Source organism: Zosterops lateralis (genome assembly GCF_965231275.1).
Source record: "Zosterops lateralis genome assembly, chromosome: 10".
NCBI classification, from domain to species: Eukaryota; Metazoa; Chordata; class Aves; order Passeriformes; family Zosteropidae; genus Zosterops; species Zosterops lateralis.
Genome location: NC_139770.1, coordinates 24,888,422 through 24,912,886, shown reverse-complemented (window position 1 = coordinate 24,912,886; position 24,465 = coordinate 24,888,422). Strand labels below are relative to the sequence as shown.

The 24,465-nt window shown below is 38.7% G+C and overlaps 1 protein-coding gene across 6 annotated transcripts in view; it reads left to right on the top strand.

Moving 5' to 3' along the window:
- CAB39 (calcium binding protein 39) overlaps positions 1 to 23,695 on the top strand; it is a 47,409-nt gene extending 23,714 nt beyond the window's left edge. For 4 of the 6 annotated variants that reach the window (XM_083868995.1, XM_083868994.1, XM_083868996.1 and 1 more), the window contains 8 exons: positions 5,568 to 5,732; positions 9,554 to 9,672; positions 11,607 to 11,775; positions 12,490 to 12,549; positions 13,982 to 14,047; positions 14,893 to 15,036; positions 15,864 to 18,891; positions 19,301 to 23,695. In XM_083868995.1, the coding sequence (XP_083725121.1) occupies positions 5,568 to 5,732; positions 9,554 to 9,672; positions 11,607 to 11,775; positions 12,490 to 12,549; positions 13,982 to 14,047; positions 14,893 to 15,036; positions 15,864 to 16,052 (912 nt within the window). In that variant the 3' untranslated portion in view covers positions 16,053 to 18,891; positions 19,301 to 23,695. Of the gene's footprint in view, positions 1 to 1,304; positions 1,428 to 1,545; positions 1,680 to 5,567; positions 5,733 to 9,553; positions 9,673 to 11,606; positions 11,776 to 12,489; positions 12,550 to 13,981; positions 14,048 to 14,892; positions 15,037 to 15,863; positions 18,892 to 19,300 lie in introns of those variants that run through there. The other 2 variants (XM_083868998.1, XM_083868999.1) reach the window with 2 other exon arrangements.
- Positions 23,696 to 24,465: the final 770 nt, after the last annotated feature.

The window sequence follows — 24,465 nt, the reverse complement described above, 5'->3', positions numbered from 1 at the left end:
TGATCCTTTCTGCAGTGTAGCTTTTTGGCCTCCTTTGGAGAAGAATTCTGTGCTGGTAGCAGGGTGGGTTCTGTGGCTTGTAGTAGGACAGAAATAGAAAAACTCACTCTACTTGAAGCACAAAAATTGCTGCCTGATAATAAAATGGGAGAAGGATGCAAAAATTGTTCTTGTTTTTATGACTTCATTTTATTAATGATTAGATGCGTATAAAATATGGTTTGCCTCAGGAATTTTGGCATTGTTGCTGTTTAATCCAGGGCTATGCTTTTGTCACCTGACACATATCAGTGGTGTAATTTCGGTGCTGGGTCAGCATATTAAATACTCGGTATTGGTTATAAAGGAACCCATTTGGGTTAAGGGACTACCTACTTTTCTTACACTATTTTGTTTCTTATAATAGTTAGTTTGCTACTACATGGATAGTGCTCTTTAACAATTTTGTTGCACAATTGGAAATACAGATTTATAAGAAAATTAGACAAACAATTTTCCCTGGAAGGTATAAGTGTAATTATGTTTGAACAGAATTCTTCATTTCATTCAGGGCTTAGACTGAAATTTAAAACTGTTAATGTTTTGTGAGCAGAAACAAAAAATCAAAGGAGGTAATAAAGTTTTTAAAATCTTGGACAGTGTGTGTTCCTGTCCATTCTTTATAATCAAAATGGAAGATATTCTTCAAAGTAAAAGATGTAAACCAATAATAGTCTTGTTCAATTACAAAACATTTTGCCCTGTCATACTGGAAATTTTGCTTTATAACCAAAAATCTGAAGTTCGGGTGTATCCTAGTTACATGTTAATCTACCTTTTGAGCTCTGTGAAGACTGGAGAAAAATTAACCAGGTGGTTCTCCAGGTCATTGGAAATGTCCTTTAAACATGTGGGGCTCCTTCAGGAGCTGGGCTGTTGCTCACTGCTCCCATCTCCCTCCTGTGCCACAGTTCTGGGTCTTGCTGGCTGCAGTGCTGTGCTTAGCACAGAGGTTGGGGCTTGCTGTCTGTCAGTATTTTGGAAGGGAAATGAGATTGTCAAGTGCTTTATAACTGAAATGTGTTCATCATTTATGCTGTTCATTCTCCATTGCTTGTGCTCTCTCAGAAAGGGGGGTAAAGGCAAAGTTAACCTCCTTCTCTGTAAGCAGGGCCTACCCTTGATCTAGTCCATTAGTCTTTATTTACATCTCTTCCTCCTCTTTGGCTGACCCCAGCATTTTTTTCATACTAGAGTTCCCTTGGTGTGCAGCACACATTTACTGTCGTGCAGGTAAACATTTACTCATGCAATCAAGTTGTTCTTTGCTACCCTCTGACCTTGGGCTAACCTGGTGTGAGCTGCTGGGGAATTATTGAAGCCCTGTGGTTGTCCCAGGCAGGTTGGCCTCTCTCCTTCACGTCACAGCCGTGTGTGATGGCAGCACAGTGAGTCCGGGGTGCTCCAGGAGCTGCTGCCTCAGCTGGCCCAGGGTGATGCTGTGCCATGTTGCCATGGGGCAGGTTTCATTCAGGGAGTTAGTGCTGTCATTCAGAAAGCAGTAAAATCTCAGATTTGTTACGCATGTGTGTACAGTAATCTGTGGCTGGAAGAAGGCTAAAGGTTAAGTAATCTGCCTGGCCTCCAGTCTAGGGCTCTTACTCAAGGGGTAAAGATGAGGCTCCTTCAGGAAGTACCAGGTGAGAGGACATGCTTCTCTTCTAATTGAACTTAGCTCTTCTGTGCTGTCTCCATGCTAAATGTTTACTGGAAAATCATACAATCATTTTTGGCCTTTCAATGTACTACTGCACTGATGTAGTTACTAATGCATTTATGGAATTGTATGTGTGTGTAAGCATTTTGAAATCCAGCCAATTTAAATAGTTATTAAAATGATGATTTTGCTTGTGATAGATACTGCTCTAGACTAGTAAAATTATTCACCCAGTACAGGCTCAAAGCTATATCTGATTTATCTTTTTGATGGATGTTTTCATTAACAGGGCAGTTTCTGTAACTGCACTGTCCCTGTGTACAGAACCCCCATCCACTGGAGTTCCATAGGCCTGGAGACTGCCAAGCTCACTGGAAATACTTCAGGACTGGCCATGTGTTCTTTATCTTTTTCTACTGTTTATAAACCCCAAATCATCTAGCTGTACAACTCTAGATAGAGTATCTGGGGTTTGCCCTGCTTACCATTTAAGGAAACAATAAATTTTAGTGTATTTCACTGATATTTCCAGAGACTGGAATTAACCATAGCTATAAAGACATGCAGCTATTCTGGTGTAACAATCATGTGTGACTTCATGGTGTCTGTTTTATTTTTAAATAGTATCTTCCTGTCCTTTGTAAACATAGAGAAGTAAGTACTTCCTTTATTTTCCTTGCTTTACATTTAACTTTAATAGTGTGGCTTGTCCTCAGATGGTATTGATTTTCTGGCACCACTGAATTTCAAATATGACTTGCCATGAAATTTTTCTCTAGAATTCAGGTTGCTCCTTCTCAAGTGTTGAGAGCATATAAATACAGATGTTCGTATTTAGAAATATAAATTTTAATATATAAAATATATACTTAGAGACTATAAAATATATAGAGAGTGGAGATACTCTGTATATATAAAATATACCGTGACATTATATTGTACTGGGATATATTTTATGTATTTGTACATATGATGTCTGATTGTTAGTTCCACTTTTGATCATGGGTTTTTGGATGAACCTTATTGTGTATTTGGATCTTTATCTCTAGAGATTTTTTTTCCCCTCTTAAAAAAAAAAAACCAGTGCATTAGGCAATTTAGATCTCAGTATCTCAGAAAAATCTTGCAAGCAATGCTAGCCAGCCTTGTCTTATCTTTCTTGATTTTATTTGTTTTGAGTGGTTTTTTTACTTGGTTCTTCACACCGATATTTAACACAGCATTATATTTCTAAGTGTAACTATCTAAATTCCCTTCTGCATCTGAAATGGCAAAAATAGGTCTGCATATCTTGTATTTGGAATATGTTGAGAGTTCAAGGAATATAGAAGAGTAAGGAGGTTCTAGAAATTTGTCAGAGTTTATTTCTAGTCCTTTTGATGTTGAATCTTAGAGTAGAAGAGACGAAGTATAAAGATGTTACATTTTATGAAAACGTAGTGTGCATCAAAAGACATTGGTTACTGATACAGCACCTCCAGAAGATACAGAAAACCTTGTACTTCTGTTTCCAGAAGATACCCAGAAATGATAGCTGAGGTGATGCAATGCAGACACTTTGATGCTGCAGGTGGTCAGACACTGGGACGGGTTTCCTGGAGAGAAGGTGGAGTGTCCATCCTTGGAGCTGTTGGGAGCATGGCTGTCCATCAGCCTGGTCAGCTTGTCAGGACTGAGGTGGCCCTGCCTCGAGAGGTGGCTGCATCCCAATGGCCTCCAGGTACCTTCCAGCCTAAGCTGTGCTGCTTCTCAGGGATGTGGTTTAGGGGCAGCCTTGGGCTTAAGAGTCTTTTCCAATCTCAGTGATTCAGTGATTCTGTGTGTCTAACTACTACTTCCCACTAAAGCTTCCTGCCTTGCCAGCTTCAGTGAAGCAAATTCAGGAGGTCTTGGCAGTTGTGAAGAGCACTGAAGTCCTACTGTCTCTAGTGAACTTCCTGAGCTGTATGTTCATGCTGGGCTAGAAGGCTTTTTGGGCTTTTAAAGCCCTCAGTGTTTGGAAACACTGCATTATTTTCTGCCTGGTTTGCCAGCATTTCCATTACTGGTGTATATCTTGGTCTGGGGGTGAGGGAGAGCCGTCAAGTGCAGTTATTCAAGTTTTGGGGTTGGGAGGCTTGTTCTCTCTCCTGAGGTTTTGGTAGGACAAATTCTCCACTCACATTCTTAATTACAGGCATGCCCTTGATACTGCCATCATTTTAGCTGAAATAGGCAGTCACTTGAGCTGCCTTTCTTCTTCTTTCATCTTGCTTTCTACATTAGTGTGCAGGGGACGACAGACTTTGCTTCCTCTTCCCTTGGTAGCCACGCATCAGAGATCTCTCTTCATATCTCTATGTCTGACAGATGTTCCTGTTCTTCTGCGAAAGAGCTGTTTCTTCTGTATTTCAGAGAACAGTTGTGTGGTGTAATTCTGCTCCAGTATGGTGAGCTGGTGTTCCCATTTCACGTCTTCAGGAGCTGGTGTGAATCAAAGTAGTCTTACTGAGCACCTGCTTCTTGCTGTCTTACTAACAGTGCACAGAAAATCCTTTGGAATTTTGATTGAGAAGGAGACAACTGGGACTAGGAACTGAAGTTAGCAGGAAGAGGGAGGCAGCAGGGAGTGGAAAGTTGTGGAGGAGCTAAAAATGATACAGAGCCTCCTTAAAGGTCATGGAATCCTTGCTTGCATACCTGGCAAAGCTGGAATGGCTCTAGCTTGAATAGCACATGGGTCATGCTGATCTTAAGCCTCTCTGGATAAAAAGCACGAATGAGAAATCTTTTTACATGCCCTTTATAAGACTGGCAATATCCAGAAAGTAATAATTTTTTCGCTTTATTAATTTTCCATGAGCTATCAATCATAAATACTTTACATTGAAGTGTATGCATACTTTTTTGGCAGGTTCATCTAATTACTAAAAATCAGTGCACTTACAAACCATTCGGACTTTTTAGGCATGTGAAGAACCATTATAATTAAACCAGCTATTTATGATGATCATTTTCAGCATTTTGCCCCCACGCTCAGTAAACATATTTTTTGGTCAAATACAACTATGTTTTAAGATTCAGAGCTGGTTGTTGAGAAGAATTCTTGTTGATTGGTATTTCTTTAGTTTTGTTTGTGAGATAACTGTGTTTCCACTGCTGAATGCTGCTCCAGCTCATCATGGCAACTTAGGAGTTCCTCACAAGTGATGAGTCAGACCTGTCTGTCTTCTGTAAAGTGGACTTCGAGCAAGGAAGGATTTTAGACCTTTAATTGTGTTCTTTTGAGTGTCTCTCTTTCTGGGTCTGTTGGTGAGGTTGCTCTTGTGTGCTGAGATAGCCTGAAAATTAAAGTTGATTCTCTTTAAGATTTTGTTTATTGGAAAGATTTCACCCACAGTAATTGGACTGGGAGCCTAGTGTTTGGCAAAACTTGATGTATGCAAAATCTGCAGGAGAGATACATTTGGTCTCTCTGAGCAGTTCACTAGGCATGAGGCTCCATGTCATGTTTTCCAGTCTGATCCTGCACAACTGTTATACAGAATGGAATTTTTTGTCAGGTTCTTTTCATCCTATTGCTGTTCTTTAGGGGATTTTTCAATGGGAAGTTAAAAGGCAGTAAAAAGAGATTTTTACCTTTGGTAACTAAATTGTGTATGTCTTGCCTCTGCTTTTTATTGGGTTGTTTGTTTGTTTGTTTGTTTTAATACCAGTCTCATAACAGTCTTATTTGCAGCAAGAATATCTGTTGGGTTTTTTTTTACCAGATTGTAATTTCCTGATTATTTCTCCCCAGTGGAAGTTTGCAGACTTTAAGAATAAAGGAGTGTGCAGTTAGAAAGACAAATGACATTGTGCTCTAACTGTATTGTTTTCCCATTTTCTTTAGGCGACGGAGGAAGTCTCAAAAAACCTTGTTGCCATGAAAGAAATCTTGTATGGCACAAATGAAAAAGAGCCTCAAACAGAAGCTGTGGCACAGCTTGCTCAGGAACTGTACAACAGTGGTCTTCTTAGTACCCTAGTAGCTGACTTGCAGCTCATTGATTTTGAGGTAAGAAAGGAGGTTTGACATTTCTTAGTTCTGTATGTTAAAATAAACATCCGAATTCCTACCACTTTAATTGATCAAGATGTTTCAGTCTTCCGCTTTTATTTTGTGGTTACGACACATCCGTTAGAAAGGGAACTCACTTTTCCAAATTACATCTAGATTGAGCAGCTATAGAATATGAAATCTGTGAATTTTAGGCATATAAACACAAATTTGAAGTAGATAAACATCTAATCTGGTGGTACAGTTCTGTTAAAATTATGAAATAATTCTGAATTGTTGTGTACACAGAAGGGTTAATCTCTCAGTAATAATCCAGTAGTGACACAAACCTTAATACTACAAGATATGTCTATCTGTTCATCTTGCTGCATCAAATTACTAGGAAAAATAATACAAACATTGTAACACTTATGAAGAAGTTTAAATATATAATTTAAAGCTGTTAGCTTTATTAATAGTCCAGTATTTCTCTCTTTTTTTAGAAACAACTGATGCAACCTTTTTGCTTTTCCTCATCTTTTTTTTGTCTTTATTAAGAAAATCCAAGTTTTTATTGATCAATTCAAAATAGCTATACTTATTTATATTTAAAGGTATCTTTCTGCAACCCTCTGTAGTATTTGTCACGACATGACATGGAATAATTTACTTTCCAAATGCCATAGAGAAAAATCCTATATAAGTTATGAGATGTTGCACTACAATTAGATTTTCCCCTTTTCCCTGAGGTCTCACAAGAAGCATGTGGTTGTCTGGGAAAGGAGCCAAAACCGTGTATCTCACTCCACAGCCTCAACCATAAAGATCATCCCACTTAAGATTGCTTAAAAATGGGATTGTTCATAAACAAGTTGCTCACAATACAAACATAACAGTTTAAAGTCCTATTGTAGTTTGACATTCCAAAAACAATGGCTTTCTTCCCTATTCTTTCTTCTCTCCCCTCCACTCCACCCATAACTCCCTCTGATTGTGTTTAATTGCAATACAGTGGTATTTTTTCCCTGCCCACACATGTGTTTATACCATACATAAAACATTCAGGCTGTTAAATAAGCAAGGAAACCTGGGAAAGCTGAGAGGGAATGCTGAAATGGGACGGCCTTTAATTGCTGAAGAAAGGAAATCATGAAATGTCATCTGGATTCTGCTGACCTCTAGATTGGTATCAGCCTAGTGTTTACTCAGCCCAGTTATTAGCAAAGGAAACCTTCATTATCTGCTGGTAATGAAGAATGATAACGATTTGCACAGGCTTGCTCTCACTAAGGAGAACTGTGCTTTTGATTCTAAGAGGACATGGAAAGATTGTGGGTTGTTTCCTGCCTGTGTCTCTTCTCCTGCTTTGTTTCACGAGGATGTGATGGTTTCTCCTGGAGTGAGAACAAGTCATTCACTGCTTTCTAGGCTGGACCACATCTGCTTTATGGGTGGGAGCTGGCAGACTGTCCAGCTATTGTTGTTACCTAGAATTAATGTCAACACACCTGTGCTCCAGATGTGCTCCAGCTACCCAGCTGTTCCAAAGCCAATCAGATGTTGCCTTTGATATCCCAAATGTCTGTGTGGGTTTACCGCATTTGAAACAATTTTTCCATTACTGATGGAAATACATATTTGATTTTCTGGTGGTTTTTAAGCTTGAAGAGTGGGTCTAGAATTTTTCCTTTCTGGTTTTCCACCACAGCTAGAGGTTATTCAGTAACAAACTTCTTTTTCGTTTCAGTTTCACTCTGAAGAAGGTTTCCTTGTAGAACAGGAATAGACAGCTTATTAATAGACAGGGACTGTTCATTGTGACTGTCTCAAATATACTTGAATCTAAATTGCTATAGTAAAAACAGCCCATAGAAAAATAAGAAATAAAAACTAGAAAAAATAACAAATTTGATATTTTAATGAAGAAAACTGTAATTGTCCAGCCCTTGCCTTGTGCCCAGGCCTGTTTAGTGTTGCTTTTCCCTGGAAGCTTGCTTTCCAATGAAGCAGTCAACACAACCATCTCCTTACCAGTCTTAACACTTACCAGTTATCTCCTTGCTGGTTTGCACTGAAAGAGATGGTATCCCGGGCAAAACTGGGGTTTTTGTTCTGCTGTTTTGGGATTTTTTTTTAATGAAGAATAAAAAAACCAACCCAAAACAAAACTGCCTTTTGCCCAGGGGAGCTGAATCCTTCTGCTGAGAAGACAATACAAGCACAGTGTCCCTCTCACCTCTAGCCATCGTGACGGTTGGCACAGGGTCGGCGCCTGTTGGCTGTGGTTGGGCCATGAGGTCACTTGGCAAGGCACAAAATGTGACAAAACCTGGCTGTGGGATTGCTGTGTGCCACGGGCAGCTCAGGAATGGGATAATAAGGAAAAGCTGTTCTTGCTGGGGACTCCAAGGCAAACGCCGTGACCAGCACAGCACTGGCAGCGCTGGTGAATGGGAGTTGATGATTATATTATGTGCAGTTTGAGTAAAGCAATTCCTGCAAACACTGCTCTACTATGTCAGAACAAAGAGTTCTGGTGTTGCTTTGGGCTGGATTTCAATGGAATTGTAATTGAGAAAACAAGCGTTTACAAACACTCTCTTATATCCTGAAAACAACACTTCAGCAAAACTGGTCGTGGTAATTCACAAACACGCCATTTGTAAAACTGCAGTCCTCCTACATTTTCATAAACATTGCATTTTTTCTTATGCAGTCTTTTTTACACTGATTAGAACACAGAAAGAATTTTAAATAATTGATGTTGTTTTTAAAATTCTTGCTAGTTAAATACACCCTGCATTTTACTCAAAAGCTTCCTGGTGTTACTCAGGAGATTTACAGCTAGAGCTTGTCAGGGAACATTATCTACATCTAGGTTTGGTGTAGAACATTCGGGGAACCTGTAGGTGGAGTTGCTTAACAGGCTTTAATTTGCAGGTCCAAGCTTAGTACAAGCTGGCCTGATCTTTTTCTGGAATAGATCTGATAACACGTAATCCTGAAGGTGTCTTTGTGCAGTCCAGAATGGACAGTTAATTGCAGAAATCTGGCTTTTAAATTATGTGTGTGAGTGATAGTGAAAAATGCTTAGGTTTATAATCAGCTTTTTGTTACCAGTTTGTCATCTTCAGCTGTGGTCTGACAGAGGAAATAAACAGGAGATGTGTATTTATTCAACAAAGAACATTTCCAGTTCCTTTTACACTGTCTGATGCTATGCTTGTGCATTTTTTGTGTATAATTTTTGATGAATTCCACCATCCTGGTCTTATTTATACTTCTTTTGTGCCTTGAAAAATGTGAGACTTCCATTTTAGGTCAGTGGATGATTTCTGTGTCTATTATTCATTAATTTATATATTCCACTTTCATAAGTTGCAGTTCTGAGTTGGATGTTAACACTGCAGTTGGAAATGCTCTGCACACTCTTAATGGTGGCATTGTGTCCCTAGACAAGGGGGGAGGATAATGCAATGTTGAAGAAATACACTTCCAGGCAAGAGCACAGTTAAAAACTGTTATGCTGTTAGCAAAATCAGATAATCCCAGGAGATGGATGCTACTTAGAAATATCTGATGAAACATCAACTGGCTTTACTTCTGAATATAAATTCCCCATGATCTGGCCGTAGCGTGGTGCCGTGTTCTGAGTGCTTTGTTATATTTGAAATGGGCATAAAGAAAGAGAATATTGAATCTGTTCAAGATCAGAGTGTGGAGGCTGCCTGAACTGCAGAATCCCTGCAGTACAGCTGCGTGAGGTGATGATAATGTTTAATTGTTAACTTGCCTGTGGACTTCAATATTCTGCATTTAACTGCTGCTGTTTTTGACAGGGCAAGAAAGATGTTGCGCAAATTTTCAACAACATTCTCAGAAGACAAATTGGTACAAGAACTCCCACAGTTGAATACATCTGCACTCAACAGAATATCTTATTCATGCTATTAAAAGGGTATGTGCACTCTGAAGCATAAATATGCTTTTATATGAAGTAAAGATTTTTTAAATGCATGGAGCCACAGTGAGTTCTGACATGTTTGTTCTTCCTTTGCAATATGCTTGGTTTTATTTTCTTTTTCCTTGACTTTGGGGTCTGTAATTCTCCTAAATGAAGGAAAATTTAGGAAATAGAACACCAACCATCTACTTTTGCATGAATTATAACTGAAACTTGAGAACTGTTAGTGCTCTGAAATACTCTTGTAAGATGATGTCTTCCTTTCAGTATTGTGTTTAAGCCCTTTTTAAACTATTCTCTTGTGAACTTAATCAAGAGTTGAAGGCTGTTCTTTTCCCTTTTAACCACAGTAATTCCCAGTTTGCTGGCCTTAGACTTCTTATTCATAGTGGTTTCTATTGCTGTATTGACACAAGCACACCAACACAAACCTGACCAAAAAAAGAATGTTTTGAGGCATATTGTGCATGCCAGACAACTGTTTCTACCTCTCTTCTTGTAATATCTGGTGTGCTGGATATTGCAGGGTCCTGCCATACCGAATACATGTAGAGCTGTAGCTCTCAAATGTGAAAGCAGAAAATAATTGCTTGCATTTCTAGTAACATTAAATAAGAAAGTTCTGAAAATTGCAATTCCACTGTTTTATTTTGGGACAGACAAGCTCATCGAACATTAATAAACAATTAAAAAAATATACAGCTATTTATAATTCTGCTGGAATAATTACAGCTGCTGGATAAGTTTGCTGTAGTCAGGGAGTACTTATTCCACCTACTGGGATAACTCAAGGGTGTATGAAAGGACCACTCATCTCAGTGGGATATTTGCCTATTGGTAGCCTGTAATGTCATTTAAATGTTAGAGGGACAAAAAAATATTAATTGTGGCATAATGTGAAAAGTATTATTGATTTGTTGCTTCTTCAAAACAATTTACAAAAGAAAGCAAAGGTATTTTAGGCCCAGAGAGATAAAACTGCTTTTTCAGCGTGTTCTCATTGGTAAGTGGCTGAATGAGGGTTGCAGCACATTGATGCTCACTTTTAGTCTCTGCTGTCACTCTGCAGAGAGATTTATTCTCACAGGGGTTATTGAAACTCACATTTATAAGTCAGGATGTTTGAAATGGGCATTTAACAACTTAAATGTTATATCTGATATCTAACTGAGACAAATTTATGTAAATTTAAACTGTGCCATGAATTTCAAACAGTTCTGTAGATTTGAAATTCCACAACAGCTTGAATGGGAGAGTATTGCAGGATTTAATGAAAATTATTTCAGTTTTTCTAGGATAATATAGTTAATGCTCAGTATGCAGAATGATACTTTTCTCCTGAAATTTTGGGGAATTTCAGTTAGCTTCCACTGGTTTGGGAGGGAGGATTCTGGACATGTAAGGCAGGAAGGCATGTGAGAGGCTGTGACTGCTCCAGAAGCTGGAACCCCATGATGTGCAGCACAGCCAGTGATGCTGAAAAATGGTTAAATGAAAGAGGAAATCTGAATTCATGTCCAGTATTGTTAACCCCTCATGCTCATATGGAAAGTTTTATGTAAATTGCTGTCATGTTTAAGCAAGAAGCTTTCAAGGCAGATCATTTACTGTTTTTCCAGATGTCTGTAATCCCACCAATATGGAACAAGAAAACTGATTTTGAGAGCAAAAAAATTATTTTTATTTAGTCTTGTTTCCCAGTTTGTGAAAGTCCTTTGAATTGGCTATAATTGTAACTGGCAGCTATTTCAGCTGTATTTTGTAGCAATATTTAAAAATGGAGTTTAATGCAGGAATAAGTACCTCTAATTTTTATGCGTTTGTTTATTTGATAGTACTAAACACTGTAATTAGCAATGTGCTGTTGCAGTGCTAATTCATGAAAGTTTATAAATTTATAAAGAATCTTTGTTTGGTTTGTTTAATAGGTACGAATCTCCAGAAATTGCTCTAAATTGTGGGATAATGCTTAGGGAATGCATCAGGCATGAACCACTAGCTAAAATCATCTTGTGGTCAGAACAATTTTACGACTTCTTCAGATACGTGGAGATGTCAACGTTTGACATCGCTTCTGATGCATTTGCCACCTTCAAGGTAATTTCCTCACAACCTTGGAATTGTTACTTCTCTACTTCTCTGCTTTGTGAGCTGTTCTCCTGTGTGTGATGTTCTTGGCAAAACAAGCCTTGGGAGAGGGGAAGGAAACGGGTCTGATGCTGATGGGTAAGCTGCACACTGTTTTTCCTTATTTCTCAGAATGCAAGCCACACCTGTAAATACATATTTTATATTTGCTCCCCAAAATTTTGTTCTGGAGAGTAAGCTGTATCATGCATTACCTAAATGCAGGTGTACTCCCATGCCAGGAGCTTTAAATTTGTGTCTGCAGCTCCTCCTGAGGATATTCAATGCTGTTACTTTGTCTGGGGAAATTTTTTGTGGCTCCATTTTTGTATGCCTGAAACAATGAGTCATAGGGACAATAAGCATAATATTAATCAATATTAAATGGTGGGTCTTAACCTTGGTGATATGTAGCTGTGTGCAGAGTATAGCCTTGATCCATAAATAGAACTCTTCAGTGATAATTTCACAGGCTGTTTCTCTGTGAATTAAAGTAACTCATCACAGATCTTTCCTAAGTGATGGCACGATCCTGAGCAGTGTCCAGGTAATTGCATTCGTGTCCTAAATTAGTGTGTTTAATGAAATAGCAGAATTTTGGATTAAATGTCTTATGTGTATGAGAATGTCTTCATACTGTTTAAATCTTTTTAGTGATAGTACTGAGTTTGTGCTTTTTTACAGGATTTGCTGACAAGACACAAGTTGTTAAGTGCAGAATTTTTGGAACAACATTACGATAGGGTGAGCAGACACCTTTTCATATTTAGAGCTCTCTGGTGCTGTGTATCTTATTTGGAGAAATTGCTGGGTTTTTGCCTTGCTTAGCTCTGATTTTCGGGGTTTCCACACAATATTAAATCAACTGAACTTCAGGTTCAGTTTCACCCCTAATACTAAAACAAAGTGTTAGAATGTTTCATTTATCCCAGCATTTTAAGCGACATGACTTCAATCCTTTTGCCTTTCAACACATTATTTCACAAAGATATATAAGTGTTTAAATCTTACTCTGATTAAAACTCTCAAACTTTCCAGGCAATTATAATAATAAAAAAAGAAACCAACAAAAAACCAAAACCAACAAACAAACTTGGAATCACATTGATTTCTTAAAGGCTTGTCTCTAGGCATGTTCACTAAAGCACAAATATCTCCTCTGAGTGACTCAGCTTTAAACAGGAGACAAAAATTATTATTCCCTTTTTGACTACTTGCTTTAGCCCTGAAATATATACTGAATAATGCTTTAGGCACTGTTTGGGAACCACTTAAGAGGCTCCAAGAAATTAGATGTGTAGAGTTGATACTTAGCTGACCTCTTCATCTACTTCAGAGCAAAGTTCTTCTTGCTGTGAGATCATATCTGAAACATTAAGAGATTTTGAGCAATGTATTTCTAAAACAAGTAACAGTGAAACTCTATTTAACAGCTATGAAACAGACTACTCATGCATAGTAAAACTTGACAAAAATAAAAAACCTGAAGATTGTGCAAGGTAAATATTTATTTTAGTCCTTCCTGACTCAGTGATGTCATCACGTTTTGACACACTGAATGGCAACTCCAATTGGTCACTTTGATGTTTGTTAAAACCCTGTGGAAATTTAAAATTTAGTTTGATCTGGTGAGGAATACAAGACATCCAAGTCTTACACTGAATGTGGTCCTGTTGGAGCCAGGCCTGGCTTCTCCTCCAGAGGGAGCCCGTGCCGTGGTTTCCAGGATATCCCTGGGAATCTGGGAACTGGGGAGCAGTGCCCAGGGCAGGAGCTGTCACCTCAAACATCCCCTCATCCCACCCCTCTGCCATGGGCACCGACACCAGATTGCTCACAGCATCTTCCAGCCTGGCCTTGGGCAGCCACAGCTTCTCTGGGCAACCTATTTCTAAAAGGAATAATGAGGAAACTCCTCCTACTACCCTGTAGTCTAAACATTAAAGTCTCTTGAAAGAGGAAATACATATTTTTAAAGCATATTCAGTATTTAACTTTGTATACACTTTGAAAGTGTAAGTAGTGACAATGTAGTGATTTACAGGAATCTACTGAGATTTCAGATTCTGTTTGGTTTTGTTAGGGATTTGCCTCTCCTCCACTTTGTTGCAATAATTTGGAAGAGGATGCCTATGACACTTAATAGTCCTAACCCTTCTCTTTATTCTGTGTTTAGTTCTTCAGTGAATATGAGAAGTTACTTCATTCAGAAAATTATGTGACAAAGAGACAGTCACTTAAGGTAAGGCAATTTTATTTTCTTCTTAAATGCAAAGAGATTGGCTTTATTTTCAAGGTGAGTTAACTTTATTTGAAATGGCTTCTGTAACAGCCTTGAATAGTATTTATTATAATTCTCCATACATTTTAATTCTTGGGATCAGCTACTTTTTTTTAGTCCAGTTCTTACATTATTTAGTGTCCAGCACAGACCAAAGTAATTTCTTTACCTCTGAAGAAATAGCTCCTCAAGTTTCTTTATTTTTGTTGATTTCTTCCCTTCAACAAGTCTGGTTACATTTAAATAATTTAACAAAGATTCATGTGATGTGTCTAAAGCAATAAGGATCTTACATTCAAGTAGGTAAGGAATAGTGAACATAAATGTAATACAGAGCTTGCAGCAAAGGTGATCCTTGTGGGGAAAATCCTTTTAAACCCTTTAGGTAGCAAAAGAAGTGTTAATATTTCATTTGACGTACTAACCTGTTTTATTGGGGTTTTGTTTATTATTTAAGGCATTCATTCTATGCTGAATAGCTTCTGTATAAGTGAAAAAAAATTAAGTCATAGGGGAAAAAATTAAAAGACTTCTCTTTCCTTTCCAATTCACAACAAGGGGGAACAAGTGTGATTTTTTCCCTTTCTGAGGAAAAGGAGAAACTGTGTTGTTGAAATAAGGGGAAAATGCACCTGCACTTTGAAATTTAGGGCATTTAGTTCTGTTGTTACTTTATCTACTGGCCACTGGTACTGCATTCACCGAACACCACACCACTTCAGGAGGTTTGAAAGCATTTATAAACAAGCTGATTCTTATGTCCAGTGTTAGTAACTTTTTCATTTGGGCTTCTTTTCTGACTTCAGCTTCTTGGTGAATTGTTACTGGACAGACACAACTTCACAATTATGACGAAGTACATCAGTAAACCTGAAAATCTCAAACTAATGATGAACCTTCTACGAGACAAGAGCCGTAACATTCAGTTTGAGGCCTTCCATGTGTTCAAGGTATGTTACAAAACCCCACCAGGAAATAGAAAGAATCTGACCACAAGTTAATTGACTAAACTGCTTAGTTGAGCCTAAATGGAGCTTATCTTAATGCCTGCTAAGTGATTAAATAAAGAGAGCACTGATGTTTGCTTTATTATGATCCATCTTTAGATATCTTGGTTATCTTTTGAAAACTGTTTAGAAACCACTTAGGGACTTCATGTGATTGTCAGAGTAATGTCTCTTAGAAACTTTTGGAATTAAATGCAGTAAGATAAGGAGGAATGCATGATTCCATGTAAAATCATGGGGTTCAAAAGTGGCTTTATCACACGGCATGATCTCTGAAGGACAGCAGTATTTCAGTAGGGTCGGTCACCTGAATTGTAATTTGAACATTATAACAGATGGCTTCTGGCTTGCAGCAGACAGGCAGCTAAGAATTATAACTTGAGGTCTAAAACTTTGCAGTGAAGTGTGAGGTACCCATCAGATGGTGCACATGATATGAAACCATAAATTTGCTATAGTATATAACCATAAAATGTCTTCAGTGGTTTCTGCAGAGGCTGTTGTGGCTGGTCACCTCCCACAGACTAAATTTACTTGGGTAGTGCTGTTCAGCTTATGTCCTGATTAAAAAAAAAAAAGTAATTTTATTTAAAAATTTGCATTTACCCCATTATTTTTTTTCTGTGGGAATAATTAAATGGAATAATTAAAACATAGTTTTAATTTATCATCACCAGTATTTTTGTTAGATAATTTTTTGTTAGATAATTTTTTTTAACTTAACTTTCTGTTTCTTGCCGTTGTGCTCAATGTCTTTTGTTTTCTTGCAGGTGTTTGTAGCCAATCCTAACAAGACACAGCCTATATTAGACATCCTTCTAAAGAACCAGACCAAACTTATTGAGTTCCTCAGCAAGTTTCAGAATGACAGGACCGAGGATGAACAATTTAATGATGAGAAGACCTATTTAGTTAAACAGATCAGGGATTTGAAGAGACCAGCGCAGCAAGAAGCTTAAACTCCAATAAACCTTTAAAATATTAAACCCAAATTCAGCATTTGCTGTTAGATATTCAGCATCAGGCACTCTTATCGATTCATGAGGAACATTACTGCTAATCTGCTGTTCAGTGAACGGTTTTTGTTTTTCTCTTTTCATTTTTAGTCCAAGTTGAGAAACATAGCTGCTGCTTTCTTGCACAATGTGGACTTTCTTGATATTTGTGTCATTTCAGAATTCAAAGACACTGTTTGTTTTAGGAGACCTGAAAAGAAAGATTCTAGGTTCGTGAAAGCAAACATATAGACACTAGTTTGGTCTGGGAGAGAAGGTATTCATGTAGTTAAGTAACAGGTTGCATGCTTGCAAATCTGAATAAATCTGTATGTTTGCACTTACCTTGTTTGAGATAATGAGCACAATGTGACCTGTGCATACCTGGCACCATAGTATAAGATTATATGCCTTGATTAAAAAAAAAAATGTGCAGTGCTTTATTTGTAATCAAAGGGGAAATGTATCTAAGATGTGAGCTTATTGGGATAAACAGTTGTCTTGCAAATAAACTGATATTGAAACTTAGCAACTTTTAAAAGAGTGAAATCTCAAGGTTCATAAGGAAAATGTATATATGCTTTTCACTGCTTTATAGATTTTTTTTTTTTGACATGATTTGATTTTTCTGAGACTTGACTTGTAAACTTGGAAATATGTTCTAAGGGGTTTTGTTAATTTTACTTTAAAGGTATTTCAGACAGTAGAGCTAGCAGTGACATTTTGCATTTCATTTCAACAATGCTTGCTGGTTTCTTTTGTATATAACTCCTAGGCTGCTCATTTCTTTAAAATATGATTTAATTTGTACAGCAGAGGAATGTTATTGTATTAGTCTGTAACTATTACCTAATATTGAGTTTTGCAAAATGAATGCTCATATGTAATTGAATACTTCAGATCACATGGAAATGCTGATTTAACAATCTTAAGTACTGCAGCATTTAAAAGGAAACAAAAACTCAAACCCAAACAAATTCTTTGTATTCACTTATCTAATGAGGTGCCATCAATTAGGGTAGGCTGAAACAGAGAACTGGAACCCTTTCTACTACATTCTTACCAGATAATATTGGCCTTATTTAATTAAACCAGCATTGTGCTCACCAGCTCTGCAAATGGCAAGGATTATGCTAAATTAATATCGATTCCTCTGACTTCTGGGGAGCCTGCAGTGCATCATTTCTTATAGTAAATAACCCAGTACAATAGTTGTGTGAGTGAGTGACTTAATTCCCTCCGACCTCAAGAAACAATTTCATAGCTGTCCTAGGATAACGAAATGATCTAATTTTTTGTTGATTTTGTTCTTTAATGCTGCAAACTATCAGTATTTATAAAAACAGAAAACCCAACTGATTTTGCACCATGTTTTTGTTACTGTGACCATACAAAAGGAATCTACTAAATATAGCTAAATGATGTTATTAAAATTGTATCTATCCGTCATATAGTAATGCTAAGATCACAACCAAGTAAAAACTCGTGGATTGGGGTCTGAAAGTTCCAATTCTGCATGACTGAATGATTGCGAATGCTACAGAAAATGTTTGTTACTTCCTGTCCTCTTCCCATTTGAAATATTTCGCAATCAGTGATGTTTGAGCTGATTTGAAAGCCTTGACAAGGGGAATCTGAGAGCTCCAGAAAATTGAGTGTTTTCACTCGGTTGTTAAAAACTGCTCATTAAAATTGGTCTTTTGAAGGTTCTTCACATGTCCTTTGCAAACAGAATCATTTTGCTTACAGGAAAGAAAAGAGCTGACTCTTCCCAGAGATGCCAGGCAAAGCTGGCACTGAGGTGGTGTTGTAGTTCAGTACTAACAGTCTGTTTTATTTTGGTTTATCATAGCTTAGTGGAGGAAAACATTATTTGCCAAGTTACTCACCATAACATGTAAGGCTTCCTCTTTAGAAAGATGTAGATGTGCTAAAGATTTCTATGTGTAAAGAAGTGAAAACATTTGGAGTGGGATAGAGGTTTCTCTCTATTAGGCCTTGGAATCAATGGCTATGGTGACTTTTTAAATATGTGGAAACATTTGAATGTTGGCTTTCGAAAAGAAGTTGTATTTAAATTAAAGCTCCTTCAATGTGCTGTTCATATTAAAAAACTTGTTCTGGAAGTGGTTTCTTATCTGCTTGAAGGCTAAAGGGTATTACTAAAACATATTTAAATGCAAGTGGGTTTTTGTTTGGCTTTTTTTTTCTTTTTATTTTTTTCTTTTTTTTTTTTTTTTTTTTTAATAAGAGATGTATACAATTGTAATTCTATTTCCATGGTAACATTTAATTTCTCCTGAGGAAAATGCATTTCGTATCCAAAAAATCTGGCTGGCCCCATAATTTAAATTAAAATAAAATTTTGAAGAAAAATGTGTGTTTTTACTGTGTTACTGGAGAGGATCAGTTTCTTGTGGATATGTATCAGGTCTCCCTTATTGCTTTAGAGAGGCTCAGCTTTCTCCCTTTTAAATATGAAATCATTTTAAATCATGAAGAACTCTGTCTTGCACAAACATTTTTAAAGAACTAAGACACAATGCTGTATTAGAGATGCAATCAATTTTAGTTAATTGTTGGTAGCCTCCCTTGCCTTGTTGTATTATTATTGCTGATTCTGTTTCTTTTTGGCATGACCAAGGGCAAAGAGGAGATGCTATTTCCTGCATCATGGCTGCAGACAGGACCTGATAGGGTTGGTTGACGAATTTTTGGCCCTTCACTTCTCTCTGATTTTCAGGAGCTGAGTCTGTAATTGGTCACTGGGGTCTCCTCGCTGCCTCTGGAGCTGCTGTCACAGGTAACACCCAGATGATGCTGTGTGGCAAACATCAGGAGACTGTTATGTTTTAAACAGCGTTTGGGATTTTGATGCCCATTCTGCAAATGGTTTTGTTTAGCAACATGACTGATCAAAAAGTTGCCCTTCAGGAACACAATTACTTTGTAGACAGAAATATTTGGTCTTTGATAGACCCCACTAGAGACCACACCTGTCTGAGTCTCTGTAGGAAATATTGGCATTTCTCTGACTCACAGACAGAAAAATCACAGATTACAGGGGGAAGGAGTAATTTGTACGGTAATGAGACAAATGGCAAATTTTAATTGAGTGGACAAATTGGGCGCTTGACAAGCCCTGGTGGGAGGAAGCACAGGAAATGCAAAGAGATGTTGCCCTGACTTCTTAAAATTTGCTTTGTCCACAGAGCTGATAATCAGGACATGCCTTCAGAGCTGCCACCTCCAGGAACCCCAGCAGGAGCTGTCTTTGGAGCCATGGGATCAGCCTGTGGACAAAGCTGCTTTCAGTAAGTCTCCCTCTGTTCATGGCCTGCCAGGTCGTTTCCTGCAGGCAGCTTTCCTTTTGCTTCTTCCCCTTTTTCCCCTATTTTAGACTTTTGCTGTTTGCTGTGTTGAGCTATTTCCCTGTCTGTGCTGCTTTTCTTCCCATGGCTGTTCACTGGTGCCATCTCTTCGGGTGCAGTGCCTTTATTTTCTGTCACCTTTGTGGTTATTTCTCATGATACATCTCTATTCCTTTCTCCAAAGATTTTGGCCTTTGTCAGGCTGTTTTAAGTGCTGTTTTTTTTAACTTTCCAGAACATTGCAGTTCAAGGTGATGTTTAATGTCATAATGAGGAAAACATTACCCTATTCTTTTACATGTTACCTCTTTAAATCAGTGTTCAGCTTTATTTGAGCACAGTGAACTTGAGAAGAGTTGTTTCTGGCATATATCATCTATATTTACAAATGTACCAAGACAGATCCACTTTAAATCCCACATGATTAGAGGCAGTCAAAACATCCAAAAAATCACAACCTGGAAAAAAGCTGGAAGGAGGGAACTGTGGTGTGCATCAATATATTGCATTCTTTGAAGGAAATTGCCTATTTCATGAGAGAAGAATGATGGAGAGACACTGTTTGCAAGAGCATGGGGTGACAGGACAAAGGGGAATAGCTTTAAACTGAGAGATGGCAGGGTAGGATTAGATTAATTTTTTACTGTAAGGGTGGGGAGGCAGTGGAACAAGTTGCCCAGGGAGTTGTGGATGCCCCATCCCTGGATGGGGCCTTGAGCAACCTGGACTAATGGAAGGTGTCCCTGCCCATGTTGGGGGCTGGAATGAGAGGATCTTTAAAGTCCCTTCCAACCCAGACCATTCTATGACCCTGTGTTCTGCTTCCTGTTTTGAAATATCTGTTGATGCACCTCTGTTTAAAAAATGCCACCACAAAACCCCAAGTTATACAGCCAGCATAGAGTTTTGGTGAGTGTATTGTATTCACAACAGAAAATAAAGGCCAGCTCTTTTTTAGAGGGCTCCTGCTGGAGATTCTGATTTGCACAAGTAAGGATGTTTTGTTTCCTTGCTCAGAAAAGCCCTGGCCAGAACTGACACTCTCACTTTCCATAAAGAGACCTTCAAGGCTAAAGATTTTCCATTGCAGGAGAGTTTTCCAGCTTTGTTGTGGTGGGGCTGTGTAACTCCAGTATGCAGGATTATGTCCTCCAAGGGAGAGTGTCCTACTGCTGGAGGTGATGTCACCTGGCCTTAGGTGTTCTGATGTTGGCAGAACGGCAGAATTGATCAAGAGGGCACATTTGGAATGAAGGAACATGAACTGCGTGCAGTAAAGATACAATTTAGATATGCTTTAGTGGGAGTGGATATGTTTGGGAAAAATAAGATAAATTACTGCAGTTGTCTGTTCTCCTTGCCTAAAATTAAACCATCAGGAGGTGTTTCTCCATTTCTTCCCTAGCAAATTCCTTGTTCTGAGCTGTCATGGAGGAGCCCATTAAGAGTTTTTTCTTCCTCTTGTGGCAGCCTTTGGGAATGTGCCTCACATCCCAGCAAGGAGAAACTTGGGGTAATAAAAATGTGGACGTTGCTTAACAAGATTCTGTAATTAAAAGATGTTGAACTGAATTTAATACACTTAGTGTTATTGAGGGATTTGGGGGAAGGATTAGCTTTGTATTTATTTGAGGATAAAACAAGAATAAAAATATTCTAAATAAAATCTAATAAAACCTATTCTGAAATAGGTTTCTTAGATCTGTTTTAAGTTTAAGAACTGTTGTATACTGTAACATTAATAAATAAGCCTTTGTAAGTATGATTCAGGGCATGCAGTGTTGAACAGTGTTTAAACAACTAAGGTGTGAGCCAGCCAAGCTTTTGGCCTCAGGTCTTTTAACAGCATCTCCAGATTGTGTGGAATTAAAAGAAAAAGTGTCAGTTTGAGGAATCAGACTGTAATTCGGGTTTCTGGGCATCTAGATAGATTGAGAAATACAGTCTGCAGAGACTAAAATGTGCAAAGGTTCACCTGCTGTAAAAGTTCAGATTGCAGCAGCTGAATTTCCTCACCTTCCATCTCTGGAATTGCAGAGTGCTGGTCATGCCAGCTAATATCCAAATAACATGAAAACAGCATTTAAGGATTTACAATAATACTCCTTGTGTAAAATGTACTTTTACCTAGAAATTGTGTTTTGAAGTAGGAGAACAATCTCACAAACCCAGTGTATGGCAGAGCAGAGATTTTATGTTTCTTCAGGCTGTTGTAGCAGCAGGGAAATCCTTTGGGCTAAAGTTGGTGATGCTGCACATCCTGCAGGTTTGAGGAGCCCTTACAACACACAGAGCTACAGGTTAGGGCTGAGTCTTGGCTGTAAGTCATATCAGAGGGGTGTTCTGCAAGGAAAAAAGCACAGATGAAGCACACATAGCAGGATTATGTACAGACTTATGCAAATGTGTAATATGAGTTCACTGGAGCTTGTGAATAGCTTGAAAATATCTGTTATGTAATTTAAAGTTGATTTTTCTTGCCCTACTAGGTTCTAGACCACCAGAATGTAATATATATAATATGCTATACACTGTACAGGCAGGCTTGGAATTTTGGCTTCAGTTTATCTGATATAAAAACACAGGTACTAGACAAGGACCAAGGTGTGAAAAATCTACAATGGGCAGATGCTGGAAGTGTTCTTGCTTCTTGGTGTTATTTGGGAAGCAGGAACCCAGCTCTCACATTTCTAATGGCAGTCTTTCTCTTGTGTGTTCACCAAGTTTTGGTGAAACCTGCAGGTGGAAGGGGAGAGACATGGCGACAAAAATAAGAATATTAAAATACTACACAAGTCATTCCTTACTGCTGCTTTTCAATTTTAAAAGGTTTTCTCTTTATGTCTCTGATACACGGATAACCTAAAAGCTAACATTGCAATAATTTAATTTTTTGTGCAGAAACTTTTAAGAGAGCATTAAGTTATTAGTTATTCCTTTTATTTGAATGTTTCTTCTGAGCAATGCTTTTTCTCTCAGCCTTGACTGGTGTAAATTAAATTTCCCTTGACTGTTCATGACAGGTTGGTCATTAGTAACACATGACTGCAGTGCACAGTTGATGTCACATTTGTGCGATGCTCTGTGTAAGGTTCATATGGGAAAATTCAAGTAGACTAAATTCATGCCTACAGTGAGTTATTGTCAATTTTAGACATCCCAGTTTCAAAAATAAAGTCTTATTTTACTAATAAAGGTGTGCAAATCCTAGGAATTGATAATGATTGCATTGATCTGTTGCCTGATGGTTCTTCACAATAAGCAGTAAACTCTAGTCTAGTTTTGAAAAACACCTGTCAGGCAGGTAACAGCCCAGGTGCCACATTATTGTGTAGCCTGTGGGTTTGGCTCACTCCCACCTGCTGTGGAGGCTCTACCAGCTCCCAGGAGGGGAATGTTGGCTCTGCTGCTGCTCCAGCTGCCCCTTGCTGTGGAGGCAGCTTTCTGCAGGCTCATGGCAGACCTGATGGCTCTTGCTCATCCCACAGATTAGCTTAAAACCTCCAGGAAAAAGCCTGGAGCAGGAGGGCAGTGAAGCACAGGTTCAGAAAAGATGCAGTTCTGAGCAGAGCTGTGGTGACACAGCAGAGCAGTGAACAGCAGCTTCATGTTCCCTGTCCTTGACTCAGGTAACTGTGTATGCTCAGCCTCATGAGCTGTGTCTACTCTGGGGATGGAAGATGGTTTAAATCTTCTTTATCTCTTTTGCTGCTCCCACTCCTTGCTTCTGAACTTCCAAGTCCATATAGGATATTTTCTGCACTTCTGTTTTCTATAAGTTAATCTCTCTCTTACTGAGTCTGATTCTACACTTAAAAAATCCTAATCCTCTTGGCGAATCACATCTTTCACTCCTGCCCTTCTGATTTCTGCCAGTTGCCTTTTCAGCTCATTTTTCAAGAGGCTCTGTGTAGTCTGTAATTGCATATAAGAAGTGCAGTCATTTGTCTGATCATTTTTGTACTGGATGTAAAGAGTTTATCATCTGTCACCCTGATCTTTTTCAGCCTTCTGATGTTTGCATTTTTGTTTCTCACAGATTTTCATGTAAACAAAGTGATGTTATTGTAAACTGTTCTTCTTGTTTATCATTCCTCTCTTGAGGAGGGACAATTGATGGACTTCAAGTTTGAAGAGGTTGGAGAGGTGGCAACCTCATTGTCCAATCCATGGTCATTGTCCAAAATCTATATAAACCAAAGTAAAAAATAAACTTCCCTCTCTTTGCCCTGACAACGTGACTGTGTCATTCATTTTGTGTCCTATAGCAACAATCATCCAGTATCATTGCTGCAAGTAACGTGATTTCCTACAGGAAATACTACTGGTGTATTATCAGCAAACAGAGAACAGTGAGAGTAGATCCCAAGTGTTGCATGTACAGGGCTCAGCACTGCCTGGCACAGGAGGATGTTGCTGGGAATGTGGAGTGGGATGGGAGCAGCAGTACCACAGTTTGATCAGAGTGACCCTTGCTTTGAGAAGCCACAGGTTTGGTGTGTGGTTGGTGGCCAGACAGTGTTGGGAAGCCAGGTGCTCTCAACACCCGCACACAGCTGTGTGGGGCACTCAGTACCTGCAGCTGATAACAAATTTATAAAGCAGCCAGTGCTTTAGAAACCTCTGCTTTCAAATTGCTGCCCTGTTTGTATGAACACTCAGCTTTGGGTTTCTGGTGCAGGGATGGGCTCTGTCAGTGAGATCTGCAATCTGTCCTGTCCCTTCTGGGATGTAGGTGGGTGGCTGGGACAGCGTCCCCCGGATCTCAGGCTAGCTGGCAGAGTCAGACACTGCAGCAGAGATCAGCTCTTTAGTTCCTCTTCTCTCAGTCCATTAGTTCTAGACTTTCTGCTGCAGCTGTTGGATGCCCTGTGCTGCCACCAGCAGTGACAGGTGTCAGAGTGACCTCTGCCCCTCGTGTCCCTGTTCAGACTGACCCTTGCAATTTCCATGCAGCATCAGTGCATCAGCCAGACCCTGCTTCCCTGCAGTGCTGTCTGCCTGAT